The sequence below is a fragment of the Aythya ferina genome (genome assembly GCF_964211825.1).
Source record: "Aythya ferina genome assembly, chromosome: 14".
Lineage (NCBI taxonomy): Eukaryota > Metazoa > Chordata > Aves > Anseriformes > Anatidae > Aythya > Aythya ferina.
In genome coordinates this window covers 18,900,576-18,922,297 of record NC_140312.1, presented here as the reverse complement: position 1 = coordinate 18,922,297, position 21,722 = coordinate 18,900,576, and the positions used below count along the sequence as shown (strand labels likewise).

Sequence of the window (21,722 nt, the reverse complement as noted above, 5' to 3'; positions counted from 1 at the left end):
CACACAGTTTATCTAAATAATGACTCCAAAACTTAAAAACAAACAAACAAAAAACAATATAAAAACCAAACATGAACAGTTGGTCTGAATACAGCACATGGGTGTTTTCTGATTTGAAAGACTTCTTTATATTATAAATGACAGGCAAAAGTTTGTATTTTGTGTAACAGCACAGCCTCTAAAAGAAAAAAATGGAAAACCTCATATGTAAAGAATGCCCAGGTGAGATTGGTGCAGTAGCCAGCTGAACAATCAGCCTGTTGAACAGCCAGAACAATTCCTAGCTGTAAGTGTACCTGCCTGGTGAAAGAGCAATAATACATCAGCTGCAACAGAGAAGCAAAATCCATAAAGAAGCACACAGCCAGTCTGGAAGGGGTGTGCAAGCTGTCTTCCAATTTCTATGCAGAAATAATTCACTCAATAGTAGCAGCTTTTCTATGGGATGTGCTCTGACTACTTGCAGGGTGTGGATGGCTTATGCATAGGAAAGACTTGCTTCAGTAGCAAACCTGAGTACTGTGTATTGTCTCTTAAAAATCCATTGATGCAGTTTCCTGCAGGCAACTACTGTCTGAGATAATTTTCCTTTTTATACAGCTATCCCTGTCTAAGAATAACAGAGAGCTTTTGGGACAAACTGCTGCCTTCTGCCCAGGGTATTAGCAGTAACAGCAAAAAATTTTTGCAGGTGTATTGAAGAAACCACCCCATCGAAACTGCTGCACTTTGTGGCTGCAGCTGTGGTGCAGATGGGCTCAGACCAACCCTTGTCTGCATGGGCTGCATTTTCAGTAGACTTACCTGGCCAGAGAACCCCATCACGACTCGTCGTTGTTTAAGGTTTGTCTCCCCATCAAGGTTCACTGTTTCCAAATGGCAGATCCCATTTTGATCAGAGGAGTACAGCAAGAGAATATCAGCTGGGATGGTCTCATTACACTGCAGCTGCACAAAATCCCCCACTTGTACATCTTTCCAACACTTCTCAACATAGGCACGGTCCTTCCTGTTGGATTAAAGAAACATCATGGGTAAATGCTTATGTTAGGAAGGCAGGCCCCTTGGTTAACAGGGCTTCAATAAAAGAAAATAGGCCAGTGGTGGCACACTGTTGTAATTTTTTAAAAGAGACAGCAAAACACCTAGAAATTACTGCTTTAGACAGTTTCATAGTACTACTTTACCATATCTCTCATTCAAAATAAAATATCTACTTGAAATAATAATAATAATAACAACAACAAAAAACTACAACAAAATTTCTTGTTCTAGTTTTAGGCCTACATTCTCCACAGTAAAACTTGAAAGGTGCTCAGACTAAGAGGTATTTTAAAGTATCTTAATACAAGAAATTCAGACATTTCACCAACAGTATTCATTGGTTTTGACTGTGACTATGTCTAGGATATTTTCCAACATCAACATATAGACCCTGAAAGAAATAATCCAGTATCACAGCTATATTTGCTTCAGGTCTCTTCAATTTGTAATTCTCAAAAGCTAATTTCGAGTCTTGAGCTTAGGACATAGAATAATCTTCAAAAGGTAGAACAGCATGCAAATGCTCCTTAATATTAAGAGGAAAAAAAAAAAACAACGAACAAAAGAACTGGAATTCAAGTTTAATGGCAAATGTAAGGGCAAGAAACAAACAACATCAACAAACCACTGTTCAATGGTTTGGGATATAGCATTTTTTGACATTACCTTTTCAATAATTAATCTTTCAACTGCTCTTCATCAACTAAGCAAACTGAGAACTGCACAATAAGCTTTACAATTAGTTAATGAGTAAACTGCACAGGCAACCACAGCTCAGTTACTCTAAACTTTTGAGAGTAAATTATTTTTTAATACAAATAATTGAATCATCTTAGGTCTTCCCTCTGTAAGACCGAAAATGCTTATAACACAAATGCCCAAGATGCACAGTAAGAGGCTTTTTGTAATGACTCAGTCTCATTTTTACTTGTTTTGAATCATCCTCATTTATTGCCTGAAGAATACTGTCTTTCAATTAAGTGTTTGTTTCATGAGCATTGATACAGAAGATAAAATGTTTTGCTCCAATTCAAAGGCACACATCCAAGCATTGCTTCAGAGTCAGGCCAATACTTCCTGCTAACCTACTTTCCAGGTCTTCTGTAAAGGGGAGCCAGACCTAATGCTGTCAGGCAATCCCTTGCAATTGGCTGACATCCTTATCTGTAAAGCAACATGAAATAACAACTTCCTGCAAAGGTTATGTGTACAGTTAAATTCTGTGCATTTCCCAGTGGTGGAAAAAACAAACATTAAAAAAAAAAAAAAAAACAAAACTAATTGTATAAATTGATTTAGTGGTAGATGTGAGAGGCACTTAAATATTGCTAAGCAATATTGTAACAAATACTTTTTCTTTTTTACATTAATTTTTCATTAGTGAATTGTTCATTCTTCTGCCTTTATTTATATGCATGTCATTGTTTCTTTTGCTCAACAACAGACATAAAAAGATCACACTGAGAAACAGAAGTCTGCTGTAAGCTAATTTAATGTTGCTGCTCTTTCAAAAAAAATAAAAATAAAAATTCCAGACCAGTTTCTATTTCAAAGATATTTAAGCAGGTACATGTTGAATATTTATTGCTCTACAAAGTGGACAATAATGTTAATATAGTAAACCCACTGAGCAACTAGGAATCCTTTCCATATCAAATGATTTTCCAGGAGAACTTAATTTGCTTGTTTAAAACATAAAACACTCTGAGATTACAGGAGCAGTTTAGTACAAGCAGATGGGTTGCCTTGCTACCCTAGACATATGGATGTCACGTACAGTTTACATGTACTGTTTGCTAGAACTTCTGCAGGGCAATCCTACTTCTCTCTACGTCAACTCTTGCACAATTCTGATATTTATGGAACACGCTTTTAATTTTTTCTGCTCACTGCTTTTTGCTATAGAAAGGTCTTGCCTAGCTGACTATCTTATACATCAACCTAAAAAAAAACAAACAACACCAAAAAACAGGTTAATAAAAATAATCCACAGAAACCATATATTTGTAATATTTTTTCAATAATCCCCTATGAACCTAACATTATGCACACAGCTTCAGGTTCTGTCCATTCACTAATTACAGAGGAGACAATGAGTCAGAAAAGCCAAGTGACTTCTTTCAGATTAGAGAAGAAGTTTTATTTAGCACAGGGAATAAAGTTCAGGAATTGCTAGTATTACATTCTTGTATTCAGGTGAACAGCACCCCTCTCTCCTAAGGAACATCAAATTCAGTAAAGAAGCACAGTTTCTTTGCAGAGAGCTATATTTCCTGAAAGAACTATTTAGCTGGAACTGTGAGAGTAAATTTCCTACATTATAAAGGTATTCTTAAACTTTGCCAAGAATTACCAATGAATAAAAGAACAAAAAGTACTTCACAAGGAATCTCTCACACCCCACAGCAACATTGGCCCAGTTGCCTAGAAAGATTTTTCAAATGAAGCAGTTTCCTTGCAGCAACTCCTGTAACTGGGAACTCTGCCCATTTCTCTGTTCTTTGATTAAAGTTCATAGCACATGCTTCAGTTGCTAAATAAACAGAAGAGCTTCATAAATCTAAGATGGTCTGACGAGAATCATATAAAAGACAAACACATTTATGCAATAAACCAAACAAAACGTGGTGATTTTCTATAGGTGGAGAGCTGAAAGCCTGAATCTTATTGCACGTGGCATCAGGGCTGTGGGACGTCAGATTTATGATCTAGGATGAAAGTTTCTCATTACCTTCTTTCCTTTACCAGGCAATTTATCAACCACACACTTAAAAATGGTTCCCTTGCTTCCTGGTATAATGGGTAGCATGACAATATCCCTCACAGGCTAATGCAGACAAAAAGAGAAAGCCTTGAATAGTCACTGCAGTCTGCCAGAATTTGGTGTCGGACTCATCACGTATGACCAGTAGGACTGAACTGAGTGGACTTTATGAAAGCATTTTTGGGAAGAAAGGATCATATAAGAAAGTCTGATGTAGTTAGATACTGCGGGGGAACATGAATAAATTATTGACTTTGTGTCAAAAATATCATTTCACCTTCTTGAATTCAATAAAAATGAACTTCAAACAAAAACTGGGTCAAGCAGGATGGTGAATAGGAGGAAATAAAGAAATATGGTTCTGCTCTGCAGAGGAGATTAAATAAAGGTATTTTTTGATGTGCATCCCACAGGATGTCTATGAGTCCTAGATTGTCTGAGAGAAAGATCTTCAGAAAGCTTTATTATGCATAACTATCATATCATCGAATTAGTTCAGTAAGTTTTATTTCCTTGAACTCCTAAAAGTTGCATGTGAGTTTCTTTTGCAGTTTGAAGCAAAGACATTGTTTGCTCTACCTTTCACCCTGTAAATTGCCACTAGATTATAACATCAGCCACTCCGAAAAAAAAATTACTGTCACATATAGACAAAGCCAATTGTATGTTTGCAATTGCATGTAAATTCTCAAGAATTGTATTTATTGCATGTAAATTCTCTAGAATGTTATATTCTCAAGTATCATTTTATCAAAAAATGCTAATGCTCTCATGTTCTCAATGTTACACAGTAAACAGAATTACACAGAAATTTATACTTTACAGATTATTTTTACAAATAGAAATTGAACACACTATCAAAGATTTCAACAGCTTTTATATGGGAATCCCCACAACATGCTTTCTAGCACCACTTTATGGCCATGATCTCAAGGCTAGGAGCTACTGCCATAAAACTTTGAAAAAAGGACAACAAAGGAGCAGATTTGGGACTTGAGCAAGGCACTAGACTGGAGGGAAACTGATTCTGAAACCTGCCCTTAGGCCAGAGTACAGCACAGCTTGAATTAATAACTCCAGCTGAGGAATACTATATCTGAGCAGAAGTATTGTTTTGTCCATGCAGATTCATCACTGTCTTCTGCCATGTTACTATCATTTATGGTAGATAGAAAGGCTGATTTTGTGATGTGGACATCAGCCTAGCAGCATCAATGAATCATCATTTAGCAGCAGTCAGTCCTGTAACAAGACCTAGCAATCTGTAATAACCTTTCCTCTCCATAGCTGTGCAACACTCCCTCAGGATTCCGGTAATGCAGTAAGATAGCAATGAGCATCTTTTAGAGATAATGGGAATTAAATTTTTCTAAAGTCTAAAAAAATACATTTTTTAATTACACCAGCTTGGTGTTACGAATTCCTATATGCTAGCAACAGATACTAACTTTTTCATGTTAAAGCTGTTGATAGCATCCTACTATGGATGTTATTATCTCAATGATAAAAGAAGTCAATATTCAACTTCTGTAATCATTCCAAGTTATATGGAATGCTAAAGTAAAGCAAACTGAACTAAGTGCCAGAAACTTAGAAATGTATTACATGCTCATACGCAATGCTCTGGCTTTCTTTTAACTTACTTTTTTTCCATCTCTATCTCGATTTTATAATGACATACACCGAATGAAGAAATACAATAAAGTAGAAGTCAAAAGTATTTTGAGAACACATTTGCTTAGACTACTACATTATTTTACTAATCTATTGATTAATGTATTTAGGAAAATCTATTTTTTTTTTCTTTTTGAATATTTCCTACAGCAAAATGCTGTTACTACAATTCTGTAGGCACTAGCTGGATTGAATAGGTAAAACCAAGATCTGTTACTTAAAATCCAGTAATCACTGGCATTGGTTTCTGAGGACTCCTTTTACCTTACCAAGTTTCTGGAAACCATAGCCTAAATCAGCTTTTCCAATAGACATCTCCTTACATAACCATGGAGCATCTTTAAATCACATGGTGGGAGCCAGCTTCTCTCCAGGATTTAATTGTGTTTTAAAAATTAAGATAGGTAGGATAAGACTTAATGCTACAATCTCATGGTTCTGCAGGTATCTGAGCCAAAACAACAGATTCTTGTTTATTTCTGCTTTGTCTTTAGTAATTACCTTCAGCTGCTTTTGGTTAAACCATTGAGCATCTTTTCTGTGAAGCACCTTTAAATGCCTTGACCTCAAAAAAAGCTCTGATAAAGCAATATACAAACCTGTGGTAACATTAGTTACATATTTATGGATTTTCTTCCATAAAGCCCATGGATCCTCACTGTAGCAATATGCAGTGACTGATAAGAACCACTAGCTCACTGCTCTTTGACCAGTTACTTAAAGACTGCTAATCACTAGCATTAGTTTCTGAGGAAACTTTTATCTTAGTCTTGGAAACTAGATATTTTTATTTTGCATTTTGTCAGCTTGTTACATCGCACATCTCTTCACTACACAATCACCATGCTCAACATAAGACAAACTCATGTTTTAAGTATTTCTTACAATTTTGGTACCACTGTTTTCAAGCAGTTGCATGGTGGCATATAACAAACTGGAGCATCCTCTTAGTTGAGATCAGTTTCTCAGGTCACTGGAAGCTGAGAAATGCCTCAGCCTGCACAAACAAAAGGCACTGTTTTTACCTTCAGTAACACCCGCTGTTAATTCAGGTATCCACTGTTAAACTAGATACAAAAATCCCATACTACTTGGAGTACACATAGAAGCTACATGGATGACAGAACACAGAATGAACGCCTGCTGCCAGTGATGGTCCTCCTCCCCCCAGAATGATATGCTCATTTTTGGCATTAAGCAAATGAATGGCATTGGATCTTTGCTGAAGGAAAGTTAGTTGCAGTAATATAGCAGATAGTCATCCTGCAGTTATTGTAACTTATTTATATTTCTACTTTTATATGAAAAAAAAAAAGTTTAAATTGATCAAGTTCTTGCTGTGTTGCTGTCTTAGGAATGCATCTTCAGCCATGCGGAAGATGGGATATGAAGTCAAATCTTCAGCTTCCAGTTGATTATATTCATCCAACATTCAGAGGAGGCACCACTGAGGTATAGAAGCCTTGATGTTGCTGTGCCCAAGAAAATCAATTGAAATTTTGCCTGAGGGAAGGTGATAGGACTTCAAGCAGACCACAGGCTTGAGACTCTCTTTTTTTGGTGTATAAAATGAACCGACTAAAGCCTCCAGCAGGCTCCTAGTCTTTAAAGTTATGCTTTGTTAGAAAACAAAAATAATAAAACATAAAGAAAAGGTTCTTTAACAAGTGAAAAGTCAGTGCTGCTGAACAAGACTTTAAATGAAAGTGTTGGCAACAAACCTCTTTTTGCTTACTGTACCCTTGGCAGGATGGTGTTTTCCTTTCATCATGCTTTCTTCTCAAAAAACTTTTGGGTTCACCCTGGGTTGAATGAGCTGCATATGATGTTTCCTGGGTCCAGAGAAAAGTTGCCATTTTTTATTTCACTTCTGGGACTTGACAGCAGGTCTATTGCTGTTTGCAAGCACATTCCCTACCATTCTCCGCTATCTCCCAGACCATACTTACGCTTGCAGACCTCTGTGTTGTTGCTTCCCTGGCCAACCTCAGCTTCTTTCCCGACATGGGTAGCATTCAGGAAAGGTGCTATCTCTGCTCCTTTCAGGTCAGGTTGATCTGACCATATGAAGGAGGTTGAAGGCAGCCTTCCTCTTTACTACTCAGTTACCCCAAATTTAAGAAAATATAAAGTATACTATATGTATTGTAACTGGTAGACAAGCAGGTCTTCAGTGCTGTCAGAGGCTTCCTATACAATGAATCAAACATTTGCCTTATAAATTACCATACTGAGTTATAAAACTTAAATCAATTGCAGTATTTTAACTCTCTTTAAAACTGATGAATCTAGCTCAAGTCATTTTCAGCTTTCCAGTTGTTGGCCTTTCTGACTTTGTTTAGTTTTCCATAAGCGTGAAATCAGTTTACAATCCTGTCTGGATGCTATGAATAATTTGGAAATTATTACGGCTTAATCCTAGAGGTATATCACCCCCAGATTATAGGTTAATTATATATCAAGTAGATTCTTGAACATTATAGAACTTTGAAAGGATAAAATAATAGCTTTTAGTAACTGTTGGCTTTTAGTCACTTACAGGCTTGTATACTACATTAAGTGCTGGTCCCTACTGTTAGTTAATAACAAACTGGAGAGAATTCAGAGAAAAGTAACCAAAGTAGGTTTGGAGGGACTGACTGACAAAATGAAAAGAGTGATCTATATACATATCTTACCTAAAAAGTGTCTGGGTGTAACAAAGCGAACATGTTAAAAATTACACATATATTAAGACTATAATTGTTATGGATGAAGAATAATTAGGGTTGCATGAAGACAGGTCACTCGAGGAATTTTAAAGCAATTAAAGAGGAATAACAAAGCAGAATATCATAGAAGATGCTTTGACAATCACATTTCATAATAGTGGAAACCTCATTGCTAGGAAAATTTAAAAGTAGACCAACTATATTTTAAAGGATACCAGAAGAAAGGAAACAATTAAATGTAAGTCTGTACCATCCACAATTGTATTTTTAGTTCTCTTCTTTTGGTATTGTGTGATTTATTTTGGCAGCACAACAGTTTATACACAATTATTATGCTTCCAAAAACCTTTGATTCAGAAAGTCCACAATCAAACACTAGATCTAAGTTACTGTATCTCCCTAAGACACTTTAATATCACTGTCTCCACTTTTTTTAATTAAACGTTCTTTAAATATGCTACTTGAAATGTCTTTTCCTTCATTTAACTAGCAGGCTAGATTACCCATTCCAGCTGATCTCCGTGAAAAGAAAATGAGAAGTAATGTGTTTACAGGGCAGTCTACTTGAATTCAATTTTCTTTTCTCTGTGCTGAAGAAAGCCAAGTTACTGCATTTCCTCCAGTCTTCAAGAAATTTTTGGAGAACATGCAGTCTTCAGAAAAGAGAGCTCTCCCTTTGTATTTCTTTTGAAATAGGAACCAGAGCTTGTTACTGAAATATACTCTGCAAGACTTCAAATCTAATTAATTTTCCATCTTAGGATGGAAGATTAGTTGTTTTATTAAAAAGAATTTTTAGCTGCCACAAGATTAACAAGATTCACAGTGCTTTGAAACAGACTTTCACCTGTGTTAAAAAATTACCTACAGCAGATGATTCACATGGAAGAAAATTAGAAGACGTCATACTTTTCCATGACTTTGCAGCTAGCAAGAAGAACAAGAAATATCAGCTTCCCAAAGCACTATAGAAGCCTGATTAAAATTATTCATGATATAATAAGCTGTAACTACAGATGTGATGGCAACTGCAATTATCCACAATTTTTCCAGACAGCATAAATGGTACAGTCTGAAGCCCTCCTTATTTTCCTTTCCCTTACAGCACTGGTTTTGACTGTAAAACTGGTTAAAATGCAAGATACTAAACAATATTTCTTCACAGATCAAAGTCCTTTTTATGGAATCAGATGATCAGTTTTAAGATGGGCCATGTCAAGTTTCTGCATATGAAAGTATGCATGGCTACAACTTGAATCTGGATCTGTATGTACATTGTAAATTCATAATAGGCATTTTTCTCTTATATTAATATATTTTTTATCATATTCCCCACTTCTCACATTCCTATGGTAAAAATCTTTTAGATATAAATGAACATGGCTGCTTTATGTCAAGAGGGCCTAATTCTATCAATATAACACAGAACAATATCTGCACAATCAATAAGAATCCCATGCAGATCCATTCATTAGTACCTACTGTACCACCTACTATTCTCTGTCATACTGGTCTTAATAAGAAAATGTTAACAAATAATCCATTGCCTCATGAATTAATGAAACACTGGAAAGATTAAAAATTGCAGATAATAGCAAACTGAAATATAGGACAAAGAGGTAATTTTAGCACCCAAAGAGCAAGAATTATTGGTAGTTTTCATGGTAGAACAGAAAAGAAATCGTAGATGAACAATATTTAGAAACTTGGAGAATGTCTGCTTTTCCAGACTAGTTTGCAAAAAGAGGAGAGACTTTGTTTCTGACAAATTCTGTGAAATCATTATCGATATGTGGGGATAAGTTTAGCCACTGAACAAACAAATCCATTATTTCCCTGTTTAACCAGAAGGGTATTAGGTTGGATATTAGGAAGAACTTCTTTACTGAGAGGGTTGTGAGGCATTGGAATGGGCTGTCCAGGGAAGTGGTGGAGTCACCATCCCTGGAGGTCTTTAAAAGAAGTTTAGATGTTGAACTTAGCGATATGGTTTAGTGGAGGACTTGTTAGTGTTAGGCCAGAGGTTGGACTGGATGATCTTGAGTTCTCTTCCAACCTAGACAATTCTGTGATTCTGTGATTCTGTATAAAACCAAAAAAACCCTAGCAAACACATGCAAGAGAAACAAACAGTAATGACAGAAGTAGGTGACATAAAGCCAGAGTTCTGCAAGATACTGCTTGTAAGAATGTACATTATATAAAATGCTGATGATTAATGTGAGGGATGACAAGCAACATTCAGGGAAATGGAAAGTTTTGCTCTTCTGAAAAACTGTTGTGATATTTTAACAGGAAGAAGTAATTTTCTACTTTGCAGAGAGAACAGTTGATACATTAAAACATATTTTTCAAACTCCTTCATGTCCTAAAAGAAAGAGGTCACGAAACATTTTGAAGACGGAGGCACAGATGCTTAAAGATAATTATTTTAGAGATGACCAGAGTCATATATTACTATCTCCTGTTTTTAAACTGTGTTTATATGCAATTTTTATTTTCATACAACCTAATAAATGAAATACACCTGAAAGCAAGCCTACAATTTGAAGTATAAAATCCAAAGTAGCTCAAAGGGCTACAGTTTTCAAAAGTTTCTTGGCATATAAGGATGCAAATAAGGACACACTGGCATGGCAGATCTTGTTCTTTGCTACTGTTGTGTGCTACATTGATTTTGCTTTGTGCTATATTGATTGTGCAGATCTTGTTCTGTGTTATATTGATAGAATTAAGCCCTCTTGAAAATTTCTTAGAAATCCAGGGCTTGGTAGTTATTTAAGCACTGTTTTCATTGCACACTATGTCTAAGAGGCCAATAGCCACTCCAATACCATGCAACTCAAGTTTTCCTTCCCAGTCTGGACACCCAGTTTAAAGAAAACAGAAATATCTTTCCCTGTATGAAATATCAGGTGTTATCTAGTTACTAAGACTTTTCTCCATTTTCTTAATCACTGTGATTTTATAGCAGGCATTTATTAATCGTCTGAAACAACAAAAAAATCACTATTGATAAAAGATCTTAAGCCAACGTTTTTCACAATAAAAGCTGTATAAAACTCACCTGCTGTAAATGTAACAGCCCATATGATTGATTTCTTTGTCTAGTTTATACCGCCGAAAGTCCTCCCAAGCATCTTTAATGGCTGTCATGGCCATTATAACACAAATCGGGATCATAGAAACTTCTGGTTGGAAAGCATTCACCACCGGCACAAAATTCAGCAGCGCAATGACCACAAAATAAATATTGGCAAAGCGGTGAAACTGCTCATAGATGTTTTTAGGGAAGAAAGTCAAGATGGTATACTTTGTTGTCTTGATTTTATTGGAGTCATAATACCTGTTTGGATTTTCCTTCCACTTTGTACTTCCAAAGGACAAATTAGAGATGATCACACGTTTGTTTTCATTTTTCTTCTTTCTTTTCTTTAATTTTCCTCTCTTCTCCAGCCCTTCATTTTGGATTTCTGTGTCTGAAGCAGCACATTGGCAGCATGTTTCCTTGAAAAAGTGTTTTTTCCATATTATCCTAGAGAAGCAGCCTGGAAAACTTTTCCTCGACATCTTGTTTTCCTCTCAAAAAGCAGCCTCAAGTTAAATACCAAAAAAGTTAGAAGAGTTCAATAGCGCAGATAAAGTCCAAAATGGCAGAGAGAAGAGTCAAGCTGTCTGGAGCCCAGGGCTGCCTCTCACTCAGCTCCAACCTCCACCTGCCCAGGGACAGGTATCATCCTGACCCAGCTACACTGGGTCCTAGAGCCTGCCGGGAAGCATGCACGTCATACACGACAAAAGCATCCTGAATGTTTTGTTATTCCTGTTACAATATGCCTGGAGGCTCCATTCAGAGCATTTCCCTGGCATCATGTGTCTGCTCACATGAAGTGTCTCTGTTTTAACACAGAACAGGGATGAGCCTAATTGTACATACAATTTTCACGGTTCACTCCAAGCGTTTCTGAATCACTTTGTAAGCCTGTGAGCTGCCAGGAAGTTCAAAGGTAATGAGCAGAGCTCTGCCTTCAGAAGTCAACAGAAGCCAACTATAAGCCTCTGTACAGACAGTATTCCTCTCTTCCACCTACTCTATCTACTATTTGTTTTGACACCCATAATATGGATTATTAAAACAAACACATTCCCCCCCTCGACCAATCAAACCTACTTGTGAGAATTATAAGTATACATAAGCGATGTAAGGGCAGTTTACCTAGATTGCCCCACAGCCTTATCCTTCTCCTACAGACCCACCTCTGGACTTCCAAGAGTCCCTTTCTCACCCAGTAAACCCTTCCAGCCTCTCATTTCTTTTTCCCCATTGGACTCATTGGACTCTATGCCACTGCCACATTAAGTGGTCAGCCTAGATGAGATTTAATTTCCAAGAGAGCTAATAAATGTGTACTAGCCATAGTAATTTTTCTCCTATGGTTTGAGCTTAAGTGAAAAAAGGAAGACACACAAATATCTAAACTTCTTTTAAAGCAAAGTACTATTGCATATGTAGTGGCAAGCTAGGCAGTCTCATGTGAAGTTATTACTTGGACAAGAAACTCTGATGAAATCAAAATGTTGCAATAAGAATTGCGCATGAAAATATTTCTTCCTTCTGAGTCAGTACTGGGCAAACCTCATAGTTTATTGCAAGTGGGTGTTGTACCATCTCCAGAGCGAAAATGTGTTGTATTGATCGCCTGTGTTTACTGGAAATGCTATAAATTTTTTTCAGTTCCTGGTTATGCTTCACCTTGAATGCAGTTGATTATTAATTTTTGTATTAATGATTTTAGCAGGAAACTTCTGAAAGACATTTTTTCAATGTGTTAAACAGCCCCAGAGATCCTTTCCAGACTTGGATATGTATCATATTTCCTCCAGATCCTTCTGCAACCTGGAGAGGATGTTGTGTGTGTTGGCAGACTGGTTTGGAAACTTGGAATGAAAACCTGTGTATTGCACACAGTACTGTGATATGAAACAAAACTTCAGTGATATCAGGATGACTCTGATTGAGTTAAACGAGGCACTTTCAAAAGCAGAAACACTTCTGTAACACCTTTTCCAAAATTACTGTACTCCGAAGAGTCAGTAAGGGAACTGCTGCAAAATCAAGACGAGCATTTTCCACCACATCAAAAACAAGGAAAATAGTTGGTGTAGTATACTTACTTGTCATAGACCTTGGTTTTAGAGGAGTTTATCAGTTTATCAAATTGGTATTTTCCATAGTTTTCAATAGCATCCTTAATCACACTGGCAAGCAGCACCACAATCAGAGGCAGCATAGTAATCTCCCTGTGGAAGACTTCTGTTTGTGGGAACCAGTTTACAACCAATAGGAAGAGGAAATAAAGATTAGCTAGCCTGAAAAGATACCAAAGAAATTAAAGTGGTCAGAAATGAGAAGTTGTATTTTTCTTAATGCAATTCCCCCATTTTTTGTCAGAGGAACATTAATCATTTCACATCTCTAACCTCCTCATCCTTTATCAGAATGGATTAATCAGTTATTTAACTTAGATGCTTATTTTTTCTTTAGAAAAGGCTGTTATATATTTTCATAATATTATACATATATCCAAATTTCTATGCATTATAAACACTTTTATTTTAAATATTTTGAAACACGTTTCAAAAATGTGTTTCAAAATATTTAAATATTTAAACATTTTGAAATGTTTATTTTGAAAATAAACACATATTCAAAAGCTAGTTAAAAAGAGATAATTAAAAAACTCCCCCCCCCCCACAAAAACACAACAATACAAAACAACAACAACAACAACAACAACAACAACAACAACAACAAAAAACACACACAAAAAACCCACCACCAACAATGTAAAAGGATGGGTATAGAAAACACATTCAAAATTGTGGAACATCCTGCATCAGGAATCCATGAAGGATTCCACATGTGGAAAATGGAAAGATCAAATTATGAAGGTATAAATCTAATACAAAGATTTTAAAAATTAGAGATGGATATGACACTACCATTTATCTTGAAATGAAACTTGAAATGTTTACAGAAAAAATGTTTACAGATTTACTGTATTTAAGCAGTAAATCTGTCCACAGCACAGGTTAGGGCACCTAGCATTTGTTTGCTTTAAATCTTCATTTCAGTATAAATCAGGTGACATTTGTTTCCAAAGAATCACCACCTAAATTTTAAAAATAAGGCACCTACAAAAGCAGCCCTTCTCTGTCATGCTCAAATATCACTGTTTCAGAGACAACTCTTATATGCCATGCATCCTTGAATGATTATTATTTTTATTTTTTTTACCTGTGAAATTGCTCAAAAAGATTTTTAGGCAAAAAAGTAAACCAGGTGTATTTTGTTGTCTGTATCTTGTTTCGAGAATAAAACCTGGAAGCTTGGTCCCAGTCTCTCTGCTGTCTCCCGTTGTTGGGAAACACAACCCTCCACTTGTTAAAGCTGACTTTTGATCTATCTCTAGCAGAAAATAGCAGTGGGGTTGATTCTGGTACAGTCTGGGAGAGACTTCTGGCTCCTAGTCGCTGCCAACGGTACAAAGCCGAGTCCACAGACAAAGCCATTTGCAGCAGGGATGTCAGTCTGAAAGACAAATACATGACAATGACTGAAAACCAATTCAATTCTAGTGGAAAATTCACTTTGTGTCTTACTAGCAGAGGTTTAAAGCAGCAAATGGTACTACTGTTCAGTCCATTACAAGTTCAGTCTTTGAACTCCTCACTTTCTACAGAGAATGCATAGAATAAGACACAATAAACTCTTCAGTAAGGAAAAATCTATTTCTATCTCTGGGAAGAAAAAAAAAAGCGCCCACCTCTATTTTTTTATTATTTTTTTTTTTATAACTACAAACTAATATAGATAAAGCCAATTTAACGGATGTGAACAATGGCTTTTCTACCACAAAGTCTGTATCATTTTCTTCAGTCATAAACTGCCACCAAATCTATTTGGGCATTTTTCTTCTAAAGTCTCAGACTTTCTTATATTGCTTTTTCTGTTCACACTTACTTACAAAGGGACTGGCTCAGGTGTTGAATCAGATAATAAAGAACTCAGATAATAAAGAACTGCAACATCAGTTTAATCTCATTTACATTCCCATAACAGTTTCCTAGAGTCTCCATAGAATTCTGATTTAAATGAAAAAAATGCCAAATACCACCAAAAAAATGGGTGTTTTATTGGGTCATAAGATAAAGGAGCTCAGCCTCCTAATATTAATTCTATTGTTGAACACATCTTCTGACTTGTTCACACATTCACAACTGCAATTGCAATCCAGTGTCCAGGACACTCAGGCTCCAGCAGCACAGGTGTGTAAGTTATTATGTTCAATTTTAAACACCATAAAATCCCAATTCAAAAGCAGGAACTTGTGAACCAGAAGATGCCATATAAAGGTGAGGCAGCAAATATGACAGAGCAAATACACTGACCTTGTGCAACTTCAAAGTTCCCCTAAACAAAACTCATGAACTGAACCTACTTCACCCAGGCTGTGCAGCTAACATTTTTTTTTTTTAATTTAAGCTTGGACAATGGACATTTAGATTAATTCACTAAAGAATTGGTTTAAACTTCATTTGATAGCAACCATGTTTGAAGCAGATTGAGAAGATCTGTAGACATTTGTGCAAGGCTAAATGAAGCCATCTCAAACATGTACTTTGAAATGGTTTACACCTTTATTATAGGTGGGTCCTTTTCTTTTTGCTGTCAGCTTCCTCTTCCTCTTCCTCTTTTTACTGTATGCAGTATGTGATTTCTTTTGAAAAACAAACCATATTTAAAAAGATGTATGCAGTTTAGTCACAGAAGGGGAAAAAGTAGACTAATGAATTTCACTAACACACTTGAAGTGCACTGTTTTAGCAGCAAGAAACAAGCAAGGTTTATGCACTATCACTAGCTGCTCAGAAAACCAATGCAGAGTACAGCTTGCTCAGCAGTGCCTTAGGATCCAGATAAGAGGAGAAAGGTTAATTGCCATCTATCAAAACTTGGATGCACTGGCTTAATTACTTCAAATACTCAATGAATCCAGACTTAATACCATGTTAGGTATTATATAGGGAATAATACCTATAGGGAATGATGAAAACACCTAATAGGGAATGATGGATATTAGGAATAGAAAATACCTAATAGGGAACGATGAAACTACGAATTACTGGAAAGATGCAAGGGAGGGTAAATTTCAGAACAAGCAAGGGAAAGGAGTTTTTAACAGAACTCGCTGTGTATCACATACTGGAAGGACCTTCAGCCCTTCCTTGATTTTAGATGACTTCACTGTATTTGCAGTAACTGTAGTCATCTGTGAAAAGATTAGCTGCTGAACAGGAAAGCAGCTGCCACTGTGATAATGAGATCGGAACAGTGGATGGTAAAGTGGTGGCTCAGATACACACAGTACTACATGTTTTTAACCACATAATATATATACACTAAGACTTATATAACAGTGGCATATATGAGCTACACATAACCTGCCAGAGCACCAAATTATTTCTGTACCTGTGATACATCAAAGTGGGTTAAAACGCATTTCAAATTACAAATTAAAAATGCAATAGTTTCAGGCATATTACTAAAAGTAAAAGGAGATTAATTGAGGTAGCTTTACGCATAAAAAGTAGCATGTCTTCCACAACTTCCCCTGGAAAACTTTTTCTACAGCTTCACAAATCACATTCATAACGCGATCCACACAAAATTAAGGAACCGTTATATGAGGGTATATTCTGTAGCTGGATTCCTGAGCAAAACAGCAAGTCGATGGCTTTCTTGACATGAGTTTCAGTGCTGGCAATGAAAAAGTAGGAGAATCAAACATAATACTTAGAATTTTGGATCAGTAAGAACATAAAGGAGCCTGAAATTGCCATCAATGTTAGGCTGTGACCCAGCAGGAAAGAAGTAAAAAGACGCATTCTGTAAAACAACAGCTTTCTTACCTCAGCCAGGTGCTTACAAGAATCTTGCAACTTAATGGCACTTTGATGTTTTATACCAGGTACTTTCTGTATGGTAGGAAATCCATTAAAAATATTGCATTCTCCTGGCAATATATCTAATGTATCTGTCCCAACACTTTCTAAATGAGCTTCATAAAATCCCTTCTCTAGAACAGAATCTTTTCTAGAATTATTAAGTATTTTAGAAGTGCACACCCATTTGATATATGTTTTTCAGCTGTCACTGAAAGAATCTGTGAAGTGCGGATTTTTTCAACATATATTTACTGAAACAACTTGTTTTCTTCCATCTAGGTAGTGAAGCCTGAGTACTGCAACACACATCCCAAAAGATCAAGGTGATGTAGACATTTCCATCACCATTACGTTTGGGATTTGGCATCTACTCCACTCCAGCATAGCAATTACAAGAAATGATAACTCCAGTGCTGGCATCTGACAGCTATTACTGTTTTGCTGAAACTTTTTTTTTTTTTTTTTTTTTTTTTTTTTTTTTTGTCAGCCACTTCAGAAATAGTTGCCTTTAAAAAGGAATTAGCAAATTCCAGTGGCCAGCTTCATTTCCAAATGGCATTTTTCAACAGATAGAGATCAGAAATGCCAGGGAAGCACAGGCCACAGCTGCAGAATTTTGCATTATGCTCAGTTATGCTGCAGTTGCTCAAGGTGTAACATGATGACAAATACAAGGAAAAAGGAAAGTACATGGCTTTGCTTCAGCTCAGTTCTTATCAGACTTTGAAATGAGGGGACTTAAAGAATCCCACCATGCCCTTAAATTCCCAAAGCTAGAGCCTGGAGAAATGGTTCAGGAATACAGAGGAATGTCCATGACAGATTGCCTTTATTGCTATATAATCACAGCAGCATAAGGTTTTAGTGTCTCATCATCCAGACTTTTCTGAACTTGCCGTCTGCTAATACTGTTACCACCATTCCTGTGGAGGCCTAAGAAGCTGTTTTCCCTCTTCCTTTTCATTCCATTATTCATAGTGTCAGTGGGCAGCTCTCAATGGGGCAAACACATTTTCACCCTGATAACTCCCAAACAGTTTTCCAGGGGAAACATTGGGCAATCTAGCCAGGGACAAATCCGCTCCCTCCTTGTGTACATACCATTCAAGGTTCCCACAGCTACAGGCATACATTCATTATATGAAATTATAATGAATTGTTACCTATCTTATTCTTCCTTTTAGGAATGGCACTCCTTCCCACAGTCCGAACTATTGCCACTCTGACCTTCACATGGAGAAATTATGGTCTCAAAAGACATGCAAAAAGTTAATGCATATTTAGATATCTCTGTTTCTGAGTTCCTGCATTTGGAAAAAAAAAAACAAAAACAAAAACAAGGCAGAAAGCAATACATAAGTGATTACACTAAAATCTTTTTACAGCAAAGGTAACAACCGTACAGAAATGTGTCAATCAGACAACAAGTTACATTCAGGTGTGAGATGAGAAATGCGTAGCTGGTGCTAACATAGGAGGTTAGACACAGTGGTCACAGTATTTCACAGCCCTGCTTCAAAGTTTCTGAAACATGTAAAGCACTAAGCAAAGCATGAAAGCCTTTGCACATCTCCTATAAAAAAATGATAGAATGTAAGTTTGAGAAAGTTTCTTATGTTCGATGAAAGACTGAAGTGAACAATACCCCGTAAATTGAAATGGTATCATTCACACTGTCATCAGGACTTCTTTTTTCTTTGAAAAAAATCAGAACTTCTTTGCTACAAAAGGAAAACTGAAATAATAATCTTTCTGCAGTATGTGGTGTAATTTGATAACATTATCAGGTGATTCAAAGGGACAATGTCATTAAATATTTTTTCCTTGCCATTTGGAACATAGATTAAAATATCCAACTTCTAGTAATTAAAAAGAGTGCTCCACAGTATTCATGGAAAAGAAACGTATTTTGCCTAACAGCTTTGTAATGGTACTCTGAAGAAGATACTATTTGTGAAATGCTATTGACTGCTACTGCTATTTACTATTTCTGCCTCAGAAGGAGCATTTTACATATGCTGTAAACACTACAGCGATGTATTTATTACAATAAGCAGCCATTAATTATATCTCATACATCCTAAGGCTACTCTTCATGTTTTGAAAGGCTCATTTATTTTATTGCTGCATTTCATCAGTGAATGAACCTGTCCCCATTGCTAAGACTAGTGCTATGTTTCTGTCCTAAACAAATTCTGGGAAGTCAAAGAGTGCTCACAATTTAGCCTATATTGTGGTAAGCATTGAGAGACAGCCCTTGCTTGTATCTAGCTTGTCTTATATTTAACATCTTGTATCTAGAATGTAAGGTATCCAGGGATCTGAAAGTATTTCAAAATATAATTATGTTTTCAAAATATAATTATGTTTTTTTTTTTTTTGTTATGTTTTATTGGGTGGAATGAAGACCTGAAATTTGTCCTGGGAAGGCAGATACCGAAGGATTGCTGCTGAGTCCTTTCAAAGTGCATAGTTCAACATGTTCAAATGATTCAGTGTACCTGAGATGAACTACCATTTACTTATCTATATCAAGCCCTCTCAGGCAGACCTATGCTTATTTTTTTAAATATAGTATACTACGGTGGGAATATGTAGGCATTCTTATATCAGAGGTGAATTTTCCCACGAAAAGACGTATCTAAAACAAGAAAGAAACAAGATGGAAGATGGCACTCCAACATCCAGCACACAGTTGGTAGAATTTGGCATTTTTCCTCCATGTTTCAAGTCTATCTTCTATTTGAGAGGGCTGCAATTGCAGCCAGCAAAAACATTCGGGAAATATTTCCCTTTACCAGAAAAGAGATGCTACAGCCCACAGATGGCAGGTGTTCTCCTCTTGTATCCTTTTGCTGACAATGGGAAAATTGCCCTTGGTTTTTCATAGACAGCCTATATTACTAGCAACCTCTCTGTTATTGCTTAAACTCATTCTATCTTTATAGGATAGAAACAGACTGCATTAGAGAGCCATGCCAATGCACTTAATGGATTATCTGTGACATGGTTTAGTAGTATTCTTTTAAATGTTATTTCACCTGAAGATTTGTGTAGATAGAAAAAAAAAAAAAAAAAAAGTGTTGTTGACTAGAAGAGAAAGCTCATCAGAAAGTCAGCAATAAAAAACCAACTTTTTCTCTTTTGAAGTTACCTCATTCCTGCCAAGTGACAGGTTTAGCTACAGACTTCTGAAGCTGGAGACAGGAATCCTGTCTTTCCGGCCTATGCACAGAAAACTTTTACACAATCTCACCTTGCATAATTTATATTAAAGGAGATGATAGATCCATAAAAAAAAAAATTATATATATATCTTACTTGTAGGCATATGTGAAAAAATACCTTCAGAAGTTATCAATACAAAGCAGCAACTTGCAGAACTATCAAAGCAAGATGAGGTCTATACCTTGTTTTCAAAAGTTGGTTGTGTATTTCTGAAAATTTGACTTCAGCACAAAATTTAAGACAGGGTAGAGCTTATTTCTGAAAAACAGCATTGTGAGAAAATGTAGTGGTAGCACTTACATGCAGATATGTGCCCTATCAAGAACTACAACTAAGAAAATGTCCTTCCAAATTTTCACCTGAAATTTTCATTTTGACATTGCCTGCCAGGCAAAGAGGCATCAAATAACACAAATCCCCTCTAATATTTAATTATTTAATTCTGTTATTATAAAACTTTTTTTTTTTTTTTTTTTTTTTTTTTTTTTTTTTTTTTTCCCCTAATTGAAAGCAGCAAGCAGGAATTTTTCTCCTTGATGTCCTATATGGACAATGTGGAATTCACTGATTCACTGAAAAGAGCCATTCCAGGGAAGGTTTGACTGGGGAGATTAACATTACAAAGTAAACTGAGTATTATGGAAATCTCAGTCACAAAGTTCGTTATCTGCTTTGTAATTATCTGCCAGGAAGTTTTTTTGTTTGTTTGTTTGTTTGTTTTTTAATGGTGATACTGTACAGAAATTCCAGCTCAGTCACATCAGTTCAGAGAAAATATTTTGTGGTTAACATGGATGGAAAAAGGAAAGGAGACGGGGAGGAACAAGGAAGGCAATTACATTGATTAGCAGGATATAGGCCACAGCCTAAAATTATGCTGTAACATTTTATATCAGAGAAATAATGCTTGCAGTATGAAAGAAAGTTGCCAGAAATGGAAAAAAGAACCATAAAGACCTGTTTCATCCAAAAAATGCTATTTACTGCAGACCACTCTTTCAACTGACAAGATAAACGTATTATGGATTAACAGTTATATAATGTTTTTGAGAGCAAGTTTGTGTTTGTATTGGATAAACAGAAAAGAGCTTTTCATAAATCTAATGCATCACTGGACCACAGAGCTTCACTATTCTATTATTATATTAGATTGACACGTTTTTCATGTCTCAACTAGATTCTCTTTCCTTAGGGAAGAAATCCAAAAATCTTGCAATAATAGGTTAATTATGACTCTTTCCCCAGGTCAGACTAGATTTTACTGCTTGCTGGAGAACTTCCCTTTAGCTTGA

General features: G+C 36.1%; 1 protein-coding gene across 4 annotated transcripts in view; it reads right to left on the bottom strand.

Annotated features, from left to right (window-relative positions):
* ATP10B (ATPase phospholipid transporting 10B (putative)) overlaps nucleotides 1-21,722 on the bottom strand; it is a 212,549-nt gene that overhangs the window by 43,128 nt on the left and 147,699 nt on the right. Inside the window, exons 3-5 of one of the 4 annotated variants that reach the window (XM_084535382.1) lie at nucleotides 14,492-14,785; nucleotides 13,369-13,563; nucleotides 805-1,009 (exon numbers count right to left, since the gene is read on the bottom strand). In XM_084535382.1, coding sequence (XP_084391508.1) covers nucleotides 805-1,009; nucleotides 13,369-13,563; nucleotides 14,492-14,766 — 675 coding nt within the window. In that variant the 5' untranslated portion in view covers nucleotides 14,767-14,785. Of the gene's footprint in view, nucleotides 1-804; nucleotides 1,010-11,260; nucleotides 12,192-13,368; nucleotides 13,564-14,491; nucleotides 14,786-21,722 lie in introns of those variants that run through there. The other 3 variants (XM_084535383.1, XM_084535381.1, XM_084535380.1) reach the window with 3 other exon arrangements.